At 32.3% G+C, this 16,963-nt stretch overlaps 1 protein-coding gene across 1 annotated transcript; it reads right to left on the bottom strand.

Annotated features, from left to right (window-relative positions):
* Window positions 1–471: 471 nt before the first annotated feature.
* On the bottom strand, window positions 472–16,855 carry LOC144839498 (DNA-directed RNA polymerase III subunit RPC5-like). The gene is made up of 18 exons (XM_078694882.1): window positions 16,746–16,855; window positions 15,269–15,319; window positions 13,287–13,361; window positions 12,076–12,191; window positions 11,627–11,715; window positions 10,997–11,104; window positions 10,248–10,414; window positions 9,830–9,912; window positions 7,236–7,354; window positions 6,380–6,500; window positions 5,816–5,897; window positions 4,133–4,192; window positions 3,297–3,454; window positions 2,949–3,010; window positions 2,246–2,736; window positions 1,978–2,046; window positions 1,585–1,713; window positions 472–1,477 (listed from the first exon to the last, which is right to left on the bottom strand). Exons 1-18 carry the CDS (start codon window positions 16,773–16,775, stop codon window positions 1,421–1,423), a joined length of 2,067 nt encoding a protein of 688 aa, XP_078551008.1. The 5' UTR covers window positions 16,776–16,855; the 3' UTR covers window positions 472–1,420.
* Window positions 16,856–16,963: the final 108 nt, after the last annotated feature.

The raw sequence follows: 16,963 nt of genomic DNA, 5'->3' as shown, positions 1-16,963 counted from the left end.
TAAAATGTATTACTATACTGATGTTTTTGCCTAATAATAATAAGTGAAAACAAAGAACTTATAACACAAGAATCTCCTGTTCGTCCGAAGCGCGTAACAATTTCGAAAGGCATTGTGGGATAGAATAGAGCTAATGGGTGGCGCCATTGTGAGCCATGGAGTAGGGCGCCCGCATCAAATTAGAAAGTCAAAATCATAGAGGGGATCTGCTAATACTCTAGGGGGGATAGAGTAATTGACTGAGGAGTAGGGCGCCCGCATCAAATTAGAAAGTCAAAATCATAGAAGGGGATCTGCTAATACTCTAGGGGGGGATAGAGTAATTGACTTCCTAGTTTGGAGGGGGCGCTGCTCCATGCTGTGAAATGGCGTCGCCCAGTTTGACCTTTTAACCCTGTACTTCCGATACTGTGTTTTGAATGCAAATTGAAGAACAGGAGATTCTTGTGTTATAAGTTTTTTGGTGAAAACTAGACATGAACATCTGTCCCTGTCAATAGTATACCTCATTTACAACACCAATGAGTAATTTGATAGATAATGGTCAATGTATATTTATTTTGTATACAATAATAATACAATAACATGTTCATGATTATATACTATTACTGTATTTTGTTTTTGCTTTTAACTTTCATTTTCAGCTGCTCTCTTTGAACTTTTAGTTAGAATACTTCCACTACCTCTGGCGATGGACTGTGCCTAACTTTTCCTCATATATACGCCCAAGTCAAGTACTTAAGGGGTTTGAATACTCTGACTGGGTTTTTCCCAGGTCAGTCGTAAGGTTCCAACATACTTCAGGAGCTGCATAGGCTTCTGGTATGTGTACCAGTAACAACTTCAAATCCTCTGGTAGTGGGGTTTTCCTAGATAACTACCACATACAATACTTCAGGAGTCTGGCTTTGGCTCAACTGGTTTGTCTATCCATGTGTGCCACTAACAACTCCAAAAACCCTGATTGTGGGTTTTCCCAGATAGTTCCGACATACTTCAGGAGTCTGTATAGGCTTTGGATCAACTGGTTTGTCTATCCATGTGTACCAGTAACAACTCCAAAATACCCTGATTGTGGGTTTTCCCAGATAGTTCCGACATACTTCAGGAGTCTGTATAGGCTTTGGATCAACTGGTTTGTCTATCCATGTGTACCAGTAACAACTCCAAAATACCTTGATTGTGGGTTTTCTCAGATAGTTCCGACATACTTCAGGAGTCTGTATAGGCTTTGGCTCAACTGGTTTGTCTATCCATGTGTGCCACTAACAACTCCAAAATACCCTGATTGTGGGTGTTTCCCAGATCTACTCATGATTATTTGTTATGGGTTTCCCGAGGTGCTTTGAAGTGCTAGCTGTGTATTACCCTACTTGAATTCCAGCCTCATTTGCTCCAGAGTCTCCTCATCAAGCCTTCATCAACTTGGAACAGTTCCTTTCAAATACCAGAATTGACCTCTGTGTACACACAATGACTACAAATAAAACAAATAAAACTTTTTTTAAAATAAAAAAAAAACAATGTACTTTATGTATGTTACATGATATGTTTGTACTGTACAAATTTTAATAAGTTATGTACCTTCACAACCTTGTCCAGCTCAGCCTTGGTGGATGGTTCTTCACCTAAAATTTCTTTGAACTTTTCTGCAATACTGTTTTTACGATATTTGAATTGTACTGCAAACATATCTATCAATACTTCTCTGAACTACAAGGAAATATTTGTTATTTAATTTAATTCATAATATTGATTTCATTATATTTTACGGAAACATTCTGGTGTTTTACCACCGTACCAAAATTGAAAATGATATATTCTTAACTTATTTAATTATTATAATTAACTTAAATTATGAATTACACTGTACTATAAGTACAATCGGTGGAGCCTGACTGCATGGCAACTTTAGAAGTAGCACAATACAGATATTTTTTTTATAGGTACAATGTTGAAAAGAATTTTCATACTTACTATATCAAGGTCATTTCCTATAGATCTTATTGTAAATAACTTGCAATTTCCTTTTGAATTTGGTGGCCACTGAAAAATAATCCGCATTTACATATTATGAGATTTTGTATTTTACCAACACTATATACTATTTATAAAATCAAATTCATATGATAAAGTTTTTCACGCCATTCGCATTTCAGGATGGGAAATCCTGCAACTTTGACAGGATTTGAACCAACTACACTAGGATTGGTAAGCAAGCATTAATAAATCAAAATCAACTTACTGCAACTTTCATCTGTATAGCGCCCCCTTGAATTGCACACTGCTCTACCTGATAATCTGACAAACTTGAGGTCATTTCTCCGGGTGAGCACTCTGCGACTTTTAGCTGTGCCATTTTCTTTAAATCGTTCAACGACAAAACAGAATTTACAAGAAGCTTCTTTCGTATAAAGTTTTGAAGCTTGATTTGCTGTGCCTCGGCATCATTTGACGTGTTCTCTGTTGAATTGTTCTCTATTGATGTGTTCTCTATTGATGTGTTCACTGTTGATGTGCTCTCTGCTGTTGTGTTCTCTGTGGCTGTGTTCACTGTTGATGTGCTTTCTACTGCTGTGTTCTTTTCTGCTGTGTTCACTGTTGTCGTGTTGGCAATATCAGTTTTCTCTTGTGACTCTGTTTTAATTTTGGTTGTCTTTTGTGTGTTGACTCGACTGCTGACCTCCATTGGTTCTGATTTTGATTGTGACTTTGTTCGTGAACGGTAGCGATTTCCTGTAATTCAGTAGATGAGAATTAAACTTTAAATAACCAATATAAAAACAATTTAATATTATGTTTATGGTTACAAAATGTCCGCTATAAGATCTAATTTATGTCATGCATTGTTCTTGATTTCTGCATTAACATGTTGTGAAAAAACGTAGCCCATTGAGCAATTTTATTCCCTAGTTTTATTAAAATATACAAAGTTTATAATAAATTACCTTGGGATTCTTTAGACTTTTTCTTGTCAGCATCTTTTGAGAACTTCAGAACTTTTTGAAGTCTGTGATAGCAAAATAATAATAAAAATCACATTATGACCGATATAACAAGCAATGTTCTGTACAACCTCAATTCTTTTCTTTTTATGTTATCTGTACAATAAATGATTTCTTTTTGCTATGGATTTATTATGTCATCATGGTATTCCGAAATAAAACGATAAATGAATGAATGCTTTAAAAGGTTTTGAAGTGATTTATGGGTTATGGCTAGCATGAAGAAATGAACAAATGAACAACAAGGGCAACAAGTTTTTCTAGGACTGTGCATTATACTATGATACATACTGTTGAAGTTTGGCATCCCAAAGCATTCGTTGCCTCTGTACAACATCAGGGTTTGAATAGATAAAGTGCTCATCCTTTATGTACGCAAACTCCCAGCCAAGGCGGGTTACTGGCTTTGAAACTTGAGATAAGATCTCTTTAACATCATCATCAGGAAGCTATAAATGGACAAATATAAAAAAACAAACATTTGGCTGTAAAAAGTTATGGAGTCTATCATGCGGTAACTATTAAGAACAATATGGAAAAATGATGGTAGGCTTGGCGGTTATAATGCTTTGTTATTAACTTATGGGTTCTGGGTACGAATCTTGTGCCTAGAATTTGGGTGTAGAAACTTAAGAAACAGCAATTTATGGGGAAGTATGCGAGTGAGTATTTGCTTGATATTGCTAGCATGCCTGGGTGTTAAGTGACAAGACTTGGCTACAATATATATTTAGAAGTACTATTGGAAAATAGTGGAATTACATTTAATGGTTGTGGTGCTCTCCCACTAATCCATAGGTTTTGTGTTCAAATCTATTGAGTCTTCCACGTATACCATGACACCAAATGATAAGATCTCCTTGGAATTAAGAAATGAGAACCTACCCTACCACCAGCATACAATAGAACCCTATTTTTTTAATCTCCCTTTAGTTTAAGTGTCCCAAAAGAAAAGTTCTTTTGTATTTTAGTTTATGGCTATAGATTTAAGTTGCATAATAATATGGATTCAAATATAGAGGAACTCAACAAAGTCTATATCTTATAAATAACAATGTATTTTTTAAGGTTAGACAACATTGCATTATATAAAAAATATGTTCAACTTTGTAAAACCATATGTATACCTTTATAACCGCAGCTAGTTCTTTCCTTACGACTGTTGAATTCTGGGTAAAACGCCATAGCTGAAATAAAACGTTTAAAATTGTATATAATATAGAAATCTGCTTCGGTGCCGAATAAAACTTTAAAATCAAAAATTTGATTGTAAAAGTCAAACTCAGGCGGTATAAAGAGAGATTGAATGAACGAACTAAAATAAAAAGACGGTACTTAAATTTTATGTTATTATAAAATTTCAAACATAGTGCACATGATCGTGTGAAAAATACCAGCAATTGTTTGATGAAATCAGAACTTGTAATAAAATAAAAAACAATAAAAAGAGTTACAGTTTTCAAGGACTGTATGTAGAAAATGTTACTTTAGAAGTCATGTTGAGGGTAAGAAATGTTTTTTAAGACAATGATGGTAAAATTTATGCAGTGGCGGATCCAGGATTTTGAAATAGGAGGGGCCCAGGGCCTAAAAGTAGTGAAAGTGAAGTGCTGAACTTAATTTGATGTCCTTTCTTTTGCATTACTTTTATGTGAAATTTAGAGGGGCCGGGCTGGCTGGGCCCTCCTTGAATCCGCCCCTGCTATGCTTAGATTAAAAATATTTAACATTTAGAATTAGAACTGTTAAAATAGTATTTTTTGTGGTTATATGCACAGCAGCTGTGTCTATAGTGACAGACAATTGTACTACAGTATATAACAGCTTTTTGCAACAGGTGAATAGGTTCCCTCCTCAGCCAGTGGTCCTTAAGTTTACCCTCAATAAAATTAACAACCACCTTCAATTTTCAAGTCAAAATAAAATATTGTCAATGTCCAAGTTCATTAGATCTATAGTACACTACGATAGCATAACAAAACAAAGGATTTCAGTTGTATACATTATATAACTTTAAAGAATGTTTTTTTTTTCTTTATACTTAAATGTTGTAAATATTAAATGTATATTTTGGCTTGGGCTATTTAGGATTATTCATGGCTGTCTTATCCATAACTGGATTTCTATCTATGTACATTTTTCAAAGTTATCAGTGAAAAGTATAAAAAATAAATAAAAAATATTTTATAAAAGCATAAACAATGAATATATTATCCTATGCTCTGTCTACACTATCAAACTTTATGTGACAAAAAGTGTGATGTGCCCAAATATGGTAGTGATATGCCCAAATATGGTAGTGATATGACATCATGTCCATATATGGGCACATTACATTTTTTTTCACATAAAGTTTGATAGTGTAGACAGAGCTTAATACTTTCTACACCTTATGGTAGTAATTTTGGTTCGATAACAATTTTGCATGATGCAATATTAACAAAAAACATACACAAACTCCTAATCATATCAAAGGATATATTTTTTTGTTTGTTGGTCTTTAATGATACAATAAAAAAAAATAATAATAAATCACTCACAGAAAAATCACAAGATGGTTTGATTTTAATATAAGTTTATGTGTTAGGGCAACAACCAATCATAAGGCTACTAAAAACAATAATATTGTATATATTTTTATTGATGTTATTTTTTTCTCAATCATAAATAATTTTCCTGTATGTGAATGGATGTACCCTACTTTGATATAGTGGCCTTAAGCTTAGAATTTGCTTCACAAATTGAATCCTAGTGAAGATATGCTAATAATAATAATAATGATATCTATTTTAGCAGTTGTTACAACGTACCATATAGTCTCGTCCTCTGCACAGAATATCAGCAGCAATGCCTGTTAGTGGACTGGTTGTATCTTTAGGGTAGAGCACTTCACTATGGAAACAAAAGTAAAAACATCATGCTAAAGCTCTGTCTACACTATCAAACTAGCTTGACAAAAAAAGTGTGATGTGCCCAAATATGGTAGTGATATGCCCAAGTATGGTACAGTAGTGATATGACATCATCATGTCCATATATGGGCACATCACTTTTTTTTTGTGACAGAGTTTCCTAGTGTAGACAGAGGTTTACAGTTATAACCATGGCACTATGTGATCTGGTACAAGAAAAATGTCCATACAGTAAACTTAATACTAGGATATACTGATTGTATTACTTTTTGCTGCTTACTCATTTAATGAGATTTAGGTTTTAGTAATTAATAATGATAATAACCAAAAACATTATACAGCGCCAATTCCAAAAAGATGAGCAAAGGCGTATTGTATGTAATTTTCTAAATAAATTAGTTTTTAATGAATTTTAAATGAGTGGGTGAAAGTTTGATAAAACATGGGAGTTCGTTAACATACCTTTTTACAACCCAGCATCCTTGAACTAACACAGCCACCGTCTGTAATGTTTTAATAACAGATGTTGAGTCGGGGGAACCATGCAAAAACCTCTGAAGGTCGCTGAACCTCAGTAACTTAGCTGGCAACAAAAAAAACAATCGTGTTAATACACTTTTTTTCTTACTTGCATCACATACTAGCGAATTAAAAAGTTCATAACACTAACAGCTCAGATCACATTTTTTACAAAAGACCAATACTCTCTTCCTCGTCCTTTGGAAGGAACATTAAGATGTTGGTACTGCATACACAAATCTATATGTGTACACTAAATAAATCTTTAATTAATGGTGTGTAGCATACATGGTAGAGTTTGAAACAAAACAAATAGATTGAATTGCATTGTGGATCCTCATCAATTGCATTGTGGATCTTCATCAATTGCATTGTGTATCCCCATCAATTGCATTGTGGATCCTCATCAATTGCATTGTGGATCCTCATCAATTGCATTGTGGATCCTCATCAATTGCATTGTGGATCCTCAACAATTGCATTGTGGATCCTCATCAATTGCATTGTCGATCCTCATCAATTGCATTGTCGATCCTCATCAATTGCATTGTGGATCCTCATCAATTGCATTGTGGATCCTCATCAATTGCATTGTGGATCCTCATCAATTGCATTGTCGATCCTCATCAATTGCATTGTGGGTCCTCATCAATTGCATTGTGGATCCTCATCAATTGCATTGTGGATCCTCATCAATTGCATTGTGGGTCCTCATCAATTGCATTGTGGATCCTCATCAATTGCATTGTGGATTCTCATCAATTGCATTGTGGCTTCAAAGAAAAAAGGAAAAACTAACCATTTACTAATAGCAGACGGACTTGGTCAGCCAATCCCAATTCCTGAAGCTGTACAAGAGAAAGTTCTTCATTGTTGGATTGTTTTTCTGGCTGTGATAACAATGTTGACAAATAATCTCTGGAAAGAAGAAGTAAAAACTTATTTATGTTGTATTTAATTTGTAATGTAATTAATGTTGTAATTACCAAACAAACATCTAGTTCTCTGCTATAAAGTTAGATAGTTTTAGTATTTGTTCAAACTTCCTCTGTACATTTTTTTTACACAATTCCTTTTTTTATTGGATGAATAAATTAAATTAAATCAAGATATCTTATACCGACACACTCAAATTTAGAGTACCTAAAAGAAATGATCGTATAATTGTGTCTCCTGTACACTGTATGTTCCAAATTGGATTTCACGTTGCAGTCAGTAGTACGGTGTATAACTTCATTTACATTCGTTTTTCTACATAAATAGTACAACATTTCATACAATTCTAACTAAATTTAATCGAAATATTACAGTGTTTCATTTTAAGTAACTGAATTCAATCACAAATCCCATTAATCTCTTACTTATAAAAGAAACTTAGTTATGAAAACGAAAACATTTCTTTTTTTATGCTTTATATATATCGTTTTCAATTTCATAAAAAAAATATTAAAACTCTGTTATTAATTGCATGTTATTTGGTTTAGAAATGCTTATAATTGGTTCTCATTTCCAAACTATTTTCTCGTAATTGAATATCACATTTAAAAAATGTTTTAAATCATTTCAATTTTAAATTTGGAATTTTCAAAGCTGTATATATAGTCAAGTCAATAACAGCAAATGATGAATATTATTTAAAGAGAAATTCACATCTTAATTCTGTCATTTTTTAGGTGAATTTTAAAAACCAATATGTTTTGCATCATCAAACTCATTTATGGATATGAATAAGAATTTCACGCTTTATCGATTTGAACTAGTTATAAATTTTAAACCGTGTTCCATTTTGCGGCTCGACATGACAAAATGCATTTAAATGTCAAACTAGAAATGTATAATGGTAAAATAGAAGCATCTTTTTTTAATCATTAATCATGAGTTTCACAATTCAATGTTTCTAGTATTAACCAAGATATTTAGCGGTGCTTTAGGTTGATGTTGCCTTTGAATATCAGGGTTCTGGGTTCAAATCTGGTTCTAGTCAGTAACCAAAATAGCATTCTAAAGTGTTACGGTTGAATACTTTTCGTTTAATTTGCTATTTGTAGTCGATTCCCTTTAATTTCTGCAGTATCATAGGCAAGTTCTATGATACAGTGTCATATGTATCTCATGTATCATTGGTCTAAAGCCTAGCCTAATACGGAGCCACCTGTGATACATATGTGTTACTGTATTACAGAATTTTCCTATGACACTCTACATAATGCCCTATGTGAAGAGATAAGATAAGATGTCTAATGAATAGGGGTGTCTCAGAGAGGGGTGATTGTGTATAATAATTATTTGAAAATACCCATTGATTTATTCATTCAGTGTTGCATTGAAAAGGACTCAATTCATTTTAATTAAAAAGTGAAAGAAATATTAATTATTAAATCTAACAGATGCAAAATTGTGCAAAAAATGTAATTAAAAAACAATCTGTTGTAATAAAACTGTAAAATGATATAAATTATTAAAAACAATTTGATAAATTTAAATACAGCATTACGTGAAGAGTTTTATAAAAATGTTAAATCTATCTAAAGTGTTGGGTCACGTACACGTGAACTAACACTTGTACAACCTAATAAATTTACTATATCACAGTGATGGGTATTGCAATTTTATTCAATTTAATATACTATATGCTGTATCATCTGTGGTGTATATATATATATGTATTATTATTATTAATTATATATTAGTACACGCAATATTTAATACAGGAAGTCAGCTTCTATGAAACTTTCTTTTAAATTTTAAAACCTTTTTATTTTGTAACTAAAGCTTGGTTCCCACTAGCGACGCAACGCAAGGACGTAACGCAGCGGAAGTGGTTTGACCAATCACAAGCGATGGATTATTCGAAGAGTGGCTTGTCATTGGTCAACTTCCATGCGTTGCGTCTCTAGTGGGAACCACGCTTTATGCCAGTAAATATAAAATTAAATCACAATAGGTGACATACACACACAAATTATATGTTTGTATTCTTCTAACATCAGTTTATACTGAATTTTACAAAGAAATTACACAAAGTCTTAAGCCTTGTCTACACTATCAAATTTTATGCGACAACAAAATGTGATGTGCCAATATATGGATCACACTTTTTTTGTCAAACTAGTTTGATAGTATAGACAGAGCTTTACATACAGTATGATGTCTTTGGTAGTGGAGTTGTTTTATCACGATGACAAATGCATTAGATAGGATTTGAACTTAGGATACTGACATTGGTAGGAAAACATACATCATTGGATGCAAGTCCATGGTGACGACTCAATCTGTCCCTTATCACGATCCTAAAAATCTCACTGTTTTATCATGTTTGCTTTTCTACACAGACCTAGAGTTGAAAGTTCAAACTTTCTTTTTTAATTTGTGTTATCAACCTATCAAGCTTACCTGTGAGATAAGTAGAGTTGGGACACTTCTTGTCCTTCTGTCTGGCATAATAACTCGTTCCGATCAGTGGCACTCTCCTTGCTCTATGCAAACACATGAAATAGGTTAAAATATCAACACAAAAAATGATAACAATAACTAGAATCTAACAATAGGATTCATAGCCATATGCCATAAAATATCGACTGACAGGTTATATATATATTACATATAATATTAAAATTCTGTCAAAAATAGATATCAAAGTAGTTCATAATTTCATTTTAGCAGTCAAAAGGGGGAGAGCATCTAGATACTCTCCTAGATGGGTAGAAATGCAACAATACATCAAGGAGGTAAGTTTTTTTAAAAGATGTCTGACCTAGTTGTGAGGAGCAATGGCAGTACTATTATTGTGTTACCCTTAAAAAGAACTCACATCACTTGTCTGATAATCAACGGTAGTCCACGCCTCTTGCGCTCTCTTTTCTTCAATATACTGGTAAGAGGCTTCTCTACGCGCCTTTGATTCCTCCGTTTCTGCTCGAATGTAGCGAACTGTCACTGCCTTTGGTTTGGATTCTTCCTCCTCTTGTGAAGACTCGCCTAAAAATTGTTTGTAAAATTAATTCATTCTACCTCATTTTCTTAAGTATTTTTCTTTTTTAATATGCACTTACTAATATTAATTAATTGTATTAATAACATGTCATGACACGAAATGATGATCGTAGTTTGTGGGGATGTACCATTTATGGAGAGAGGGTTTTATCCAAGTAAGCTAGGCACAAAATAGACCACTGTATTAAAAATTAAAATGGTTCATAAGCGAGTTTCAGTTTCTTTTTATACATAATTCCTATTTTTTCTCTTATTGGTAATTTATTTGGGTTTTAGGTATTATTATCGACATGATGTTGACCTTTGAAACAGCATTGTAAACAGATCTGCCTACAAACTATTCCTTTGTAAATTTCAAGGTCATTAACCACACAATTGTAAAACACAGTTGATTTGCTGAATTTTGGTCAATAAACACATCCTTTTGGTTCAAGTTTGTAAATATAACATCTGATTGGGTAACCTTTTTTTGAATAAATTATCAGTTGATTGCCTGATGTTTGGTTGCACAATCTGATTGGTCAACCATTTAATTTGGAAATAAACAAATTTGATTAGTCAATTCACCTTCCATATCTAGTTTTTCTTGTTTCAATCTGTTGTCTGCTTTATCTAGATATTTGAAACTAGGTCGAAGTTGAACAATTCCATGAAGGGGCGTCAGGTGCAGCTCACCTAGGGGGGAACAATAAACTGTTAGAGAATGTACAGGGAGGGGGAAAAGACATGTGGTGAAGGGGGAAATAAAAACAGGGCAATTAATGAAAGCTGAGCAATGTAGATCAAAATAAGGTTTTAATCTTTGTTTGAGAAAGTACATGCATCTCATAAATATAGACAAGATGGGAAAATAGGTCAAACATTCATCCTTAGGCGAAGGGAGGAGGAACATGAAAAATAACAAAATAAATTCATTATGTGGAGGTGGAGGACACTCGACTATCATACCTGGGTTTAATTCCCGAAAAGAACGACTCCCAGTCCACTCAGTTGTAAATGAGTACCTGGTTGAAAATACCAGGGAGGATAAGGCAGCATGGAAAGGAACTGACCACCCTACCACATAATGCTAATTCTCCTATGTTCAGAATGAATACACAGGACTTTACTAAAAAAAAAGTTGAGATTCTTTTTTGTTTTAATTAGTGTTTATGTATGTAAATGCATTAATTATTTTTTGAAAAATTGATTTTGTACCTTCTTGTATCATACCAACTGCGTAGCGATGTATCTCAGATGGCATCACAGCCTGGGATGACGTTAAAAAATGCCTATTCATGACTCCACTGAAACAAAAATAACTTGAATCATTGGTACAACAAAGGGAGGAATTCTACTGTATTATTTTACAACATAATATATATACCCATCTTACATAACACTTTCCTGGCACTAAAACTCTGCCTACACTATCAAACTTTATGTGACAAAAAAAATGTGATGTGCTCAATTAATGGACATGATGTCGTATCACTTCCATATTTGGGCACATCACACTTTTTTTGATAGTGTAAATAGAGCTTAAGACATTTTTAAGAAAACTATATTATCACAGAAAGAACCTTTAAAAATGCACCATTTTATTATGTACACTTGTAAAAAATGTAAGCAAAATAAGCCTCAAATATATTATTATTTTATCATACTTTTTGAAAACAGAAGTCTCGCCTGGAAAAGCACCATCAACGTTACGAGCAATCTGTTCTCCTTTGCTTCTTGAAAAGTGTTTATCGGTTGTATCCAGAGCCAACTCCATCTCAATCTATTGGATGCAACACTAGCATTAACCATAAAATATACTATGAGGAAACTTTATTACAATCTCTTATTTGTTTTCAAAATGGGGTAGGGAGAAGTAATGGGGTATCAAAATGACTGGAATTGTACTAGGAAGGTTTTTGTAACTACATTTGAACCTCCCCGGGGATAGTGTTGGACCGGGTGTGGCTAGTCGCTGTGTTGGGTGGATATCTACTAGTTAGTTATGTGAGTTAAACAATGTTTACTTCTATAACAAAATTTGCACACCGCAAGAGTTTACATATTAAACAATATTAACCAACATAATACTGGTCAGTCATTTAATTGGTGATTTTATTTTATTCCAACCACAAATGGTTATAACTTTCATACATAAAAATACTATGTTGCTAATAATAATTATGCTGTTTAATATGCTAATTATAGCTAATGCTAATTATATTATGCTAATTATACTATGCTAATTAAATGATGCTAATTATACTAATGCTGGTGTCAATTTAGTTTAGCAAGAACTTATTCAGATTAGCCACACTGATTCCAAAAACAAATTCTGTGGCATATTTTAGCCTAGAATTAATTATTTTGGCATGAGATAACAAAATGTGTTGTGTCTTATTATTACAGCTAACTAGCCTACTGTACCATTATAAATAAAAGTTAAGTTATATTGTTATTTCTAATAATATATTATTTAGGTCTTGGATTTTATCATGTTGTCAAATACAAACATGGAATTGGGGTAAATATTTATCTGGTTACATAAGCAGATCACCGCGTTAATCACGCTACCAGTGATTAAACAATAACGTTGAAAAAATAAAACCGTTTTGTATTTTTTATCTCCAGTTTCGAAATGACCTCTTCAAAATGTATTTCAGAATGTATTATCAAAGTCCCAGTGACCTTTTGGGTTTACTTAAGTGCTAGGCTTCAAGATCTGGACAGAAAAACAAACACGAGCCTGGTTAATAGCCAACTGAGGGTATATAAAATCAGATTTTTATTGGCTTAAGATTTTAGCAGGCTTTTTATCATGTGTGTCAAAGATAAACAAAAGCTGGAGAGGTCAGTTTCTTTGTGTATTTTATTTTACCTTTTGCTGTTGGGGTTTGATTCTTACAAGTTCATGCTCAAGGTCATCGGGCATGGATGCTGGACGCACTGGATACTGAAAATTAAAAATTACCAACATAGTTTAAAATCATCATTATTTAAATAATAACTGAATTTACACAATAAATATGACATTTTAGAAATTTAACCACCAATCTACGCATGCAATCCAAAATAAATAAAATACATTTAATGTAATGTTGTTCGATTTATATAGCGCTTATACAATCAAAAGATTGTCCCAAAGTGCTGAGAGAAAAAACAGAAAGAATTTGCAAAGAAAAAAGATGGGTTTTGAAAACTATGATAAAAGCTCGATCACCATAGGTCTTAATTTTAATTAAAGTGCACAATATATTTTCACTTGTTTTATTTTGTCTATATATTTCATGGATATTAATCCATAATTTGCATTTACTCAATGTGGATAGAGTTGAAGCATAAACCTACATAAAAACCTTATGCAACAGTTATATCGTGTCGCAACAGGTAAATTTATTCTTAACTTGACAGCTATTTTTACTTTCAAACCATAAAAATACAGTGTACAGGTGTATATATCATTTCCACTTTAAATTTTTTATAAAATGTATTATGATATTATTTATTTATTGAATGCATTGGTAAGGTAAACTATACGGTATTATTTATTGATTGAATGCATTATGACTGAAAGATAAACCTGGCTAAGATGGTTAAGTTATAGTTAAGACTCATTAACCTCTTGGATTATGTTAATAATATATTGTTTTTTAAATGGTTGGTATTTTTTAGAAAAAGGTTACTGTTAGTCAGTTACCCTATTACTAGATCAGCTTACTGTACTTTATTTATAAAGAGTTACAGTGGCCACTGCACACCATGGATATTTCAATTCAATTTATTTCGTCAAGCACTCTGGCTCGAGAAGTGTCTTGCTTGTCACATTTTGTTTTGTTTGTTTTGTTTCATTTATTTATTTTCCACACATTGAACAAAAAGAACAGATATATGAACTATAAAAAAAGAAAATAAGAAGACAATGTGTGAAAGGAGATCAAAATGAGTAAAAATAAGTTAAAATATAAACACCATAGAAATAACAATAACAAAATAAAATGTGATAAAATGGGTAAAATACAGAAAGTACAACACCAAGAGGATATAAAATACAAATGCAACAAATATAAACATTTTACAAAAAAGTGTAAAACAGGCAAGTAGTAAAATATGGATAGGTAGGAAACATTTGTCATAAAAATTGGGTAAAATTATGGTCACCTGACAAAGTTTACAGTAGAGGAGCTACTTATGTTTTAAATCTATGGCCAACACCTATTCAGGGACACCCCTATTCTGGAAAAACTTTCCTGTGAAAAGAACGATAAGCAATATGGGGTACACTTTGTTGAGGCCCAGAGATATCTCCTTAATAGGGATTCTACTGTAGTATGATAATACAAACAAACTATGTACATGCAATTAAATCTGTCTTACATAAACATATTATACACATGTTATTTTCACTTAGTTTTGTTATTTATTCAAAGTATAAGTACTTTGCCTACTTTTGAGATTATAAAAATTAATAAAATATGATCTTCAAAATCAAAATCATTCTAGTAAATAAATTACACTCTCTTAAATATTACACTGATTTTTTTTATACCATTTATTTCAACCTAGTTGGTTTTATTATCTAATAAAATGAAGATAAATATTTATGAAGTTTATTTGCGTTCAATTTTCTATTAAAAAAGGAGTCTAACAAAGAAATCTAATATTCCGGTTGTACAATGTTTGAAAAAAGTACAAAAAGAAAGTGGGATATGGTTGTGATCAGATGGTTTTTTTGGGTGAATTTTCTTTTTTTCATCAACATCAAAACTACATTGCAAACAAAAATAAAATTCACAAAAAACAAAATTCACTGGTGATAAATTATATAAATAAAAAAATTATATTTAAATAATTTAACCGTACCTGGAATAGATACAAGCTCTCTGCTAAACTCTTGGTTAAGAAGACGTCAACCTGCAAAATAAATTTTAAAATTTGATGAGAATGAGAATTACATCTTGTACTTTTCTTATGACAAAAAATCCTGGCCTTGAACCCACAACCTTCCAGTTACCAAGCAAGCATGTCAACCACCAAGCTAAAGTGCCATTACCAACAATATTTTTATAATCAGTACAGTCATGTTTACCACCACAACTAATAAAACAAATTGTTATTTAGTTTGGAAACAAATGAATTGTTCTGTAGCTTGGTAGATAATGCACTTGCTTTTAATACCACAGGTACTTGGTTCAAGCCCTGATTAATACCAGGATTTTTTTTCATGCCAATGAAATGTGAATATACTGTATTCAGTATCATTATAATATTTCTATGATTACTGTAAAGTCAACCAAGTCTCCATCTCATTAAGATTCATGTTATAATTATAATGTACTCTGTATATTGTTAATCAGAGTATTTTTTTCCATAAAATAATCAGTGTTATATTAACCTATATTCACTACTGTACCTTTATCTCATAAACTATGAATAAGCAGACATTCAACTTTTAACTAAACTATAGTTTACCTTTGACCTCGTACACTGCACAGAATCTTAGAATTTAACAGGACAGTATTATAAAATTAATATTTATATTATAAGAATATTAATATACGTATGATAAAACTAACCAGGATAATTAAATTTTAATATACCATAAAAAATATGATCTATTAATAATGATGGTGTGTTCTGCTTTCATGTTTTCTCTTTTGTTATTTTTTTTGGCTTAACAAAATCAATTTAAAAGCTACTATGCTTATACTAGTAATAGAAATTAAATATCAGAAAAAACTTTTTAAAGATCACATTTTCAATTCATATACTGTACCTTTGCATTAAGTAGCAAACAGCTTTTTTGATGCGATAATCATTTACGTTTTAATTTAGTCGATAGTACATAAAAATAGAATAACAGAAGGCATAAGAAGGCCCATGAATGAGGCTCTAATTTAGCCTATTCTAGTACTAACTAGGCCTAGGCCTACTAACTGCAGTTCAACAAAATGTTTGCATATCAAATATATTATTATGGGCACCATATTTTCTTTCAATTTCTGGATTTATACTTTTTATCCACATATTTCATCGTTTTAGTTGATAAATTACAGTTTTCTGTTCAAAATATAGATGTATATTTTTTCTAGGCCCTTTTAAAAAACTAGGGCAATACACCGGTAGGAAATTACAGGGACACGACCGCATGCGTTCATCAACGAACTTATTATAAAGTAGATTCACATGGGCCTAGCACAAAAGACGTTTTAAATGCACAAAGGTGAATAAAATAACGGAATGCTGCACTTCAAAATAGATAAAATATTAAGTACAAATATACTAGCAAAAATATATATATATAAAAAGCATAGAAGTGGGTAGCGTGGTAATTTTGTACCTCTTCGACAACGGGATCGTCTTCGTCCATGACTAATTTTGAGGAAAGCCTGTTGTGAAATATTTGTTGTGTGAGGGCACCCTCATGGAATTTCTGTTAAAAATAAGTCACTGGCGAACTTAGTGTTGTAGGCATGGCTTACAAAAGAAAGTGCAACGCCAAGTACTTCCGGGGGTTAAACAGCATTGTTTACATTACGTTAAAAAGGCGAGCACGAA

The sequence above is a fragment of the Antedon bifida genome, chromosome 4 (genome assembly GCF_963402885.1).
Source record: "Antedon bifida chromosome 4, ecAntBifi1.1, whole genome shotgun sequence".
Taxonomy (NCBI): Eukaryota; Metazoa; Echinodermata; class Crinoidea; order Comatulida; family Antedonidae; genus Antedon; species Antedon bifida.
Note: the sequence above shows the minus strand (reverse complement) of the source record. Positions and strands in the feature narration are given on the sequence as shown.

Bases quoted from the DNA above. Each gene is read 5' to 3' on its own strand.
- LOC144839498 (XM_078694882.1), bottom strand. From the start codon at position 16,775: ATGGACGAAGACGATCCCGTTGTCGAAGAG. The intron at 11,105-11,626 runs GTACAAAATCAA...GTTCCCCCCTAG, and splicing joins AGTTGGTATGATACAAGAAG to GTGAGCTGCACCTGACGCCC. The intron at 1,714-1,977 runs GTAAGTATGAAA...ATTTCCTTGTAG, and splicing joins TAGGAAATGACCTTGATATA to TTCAGAGAAGTATTGATAGA.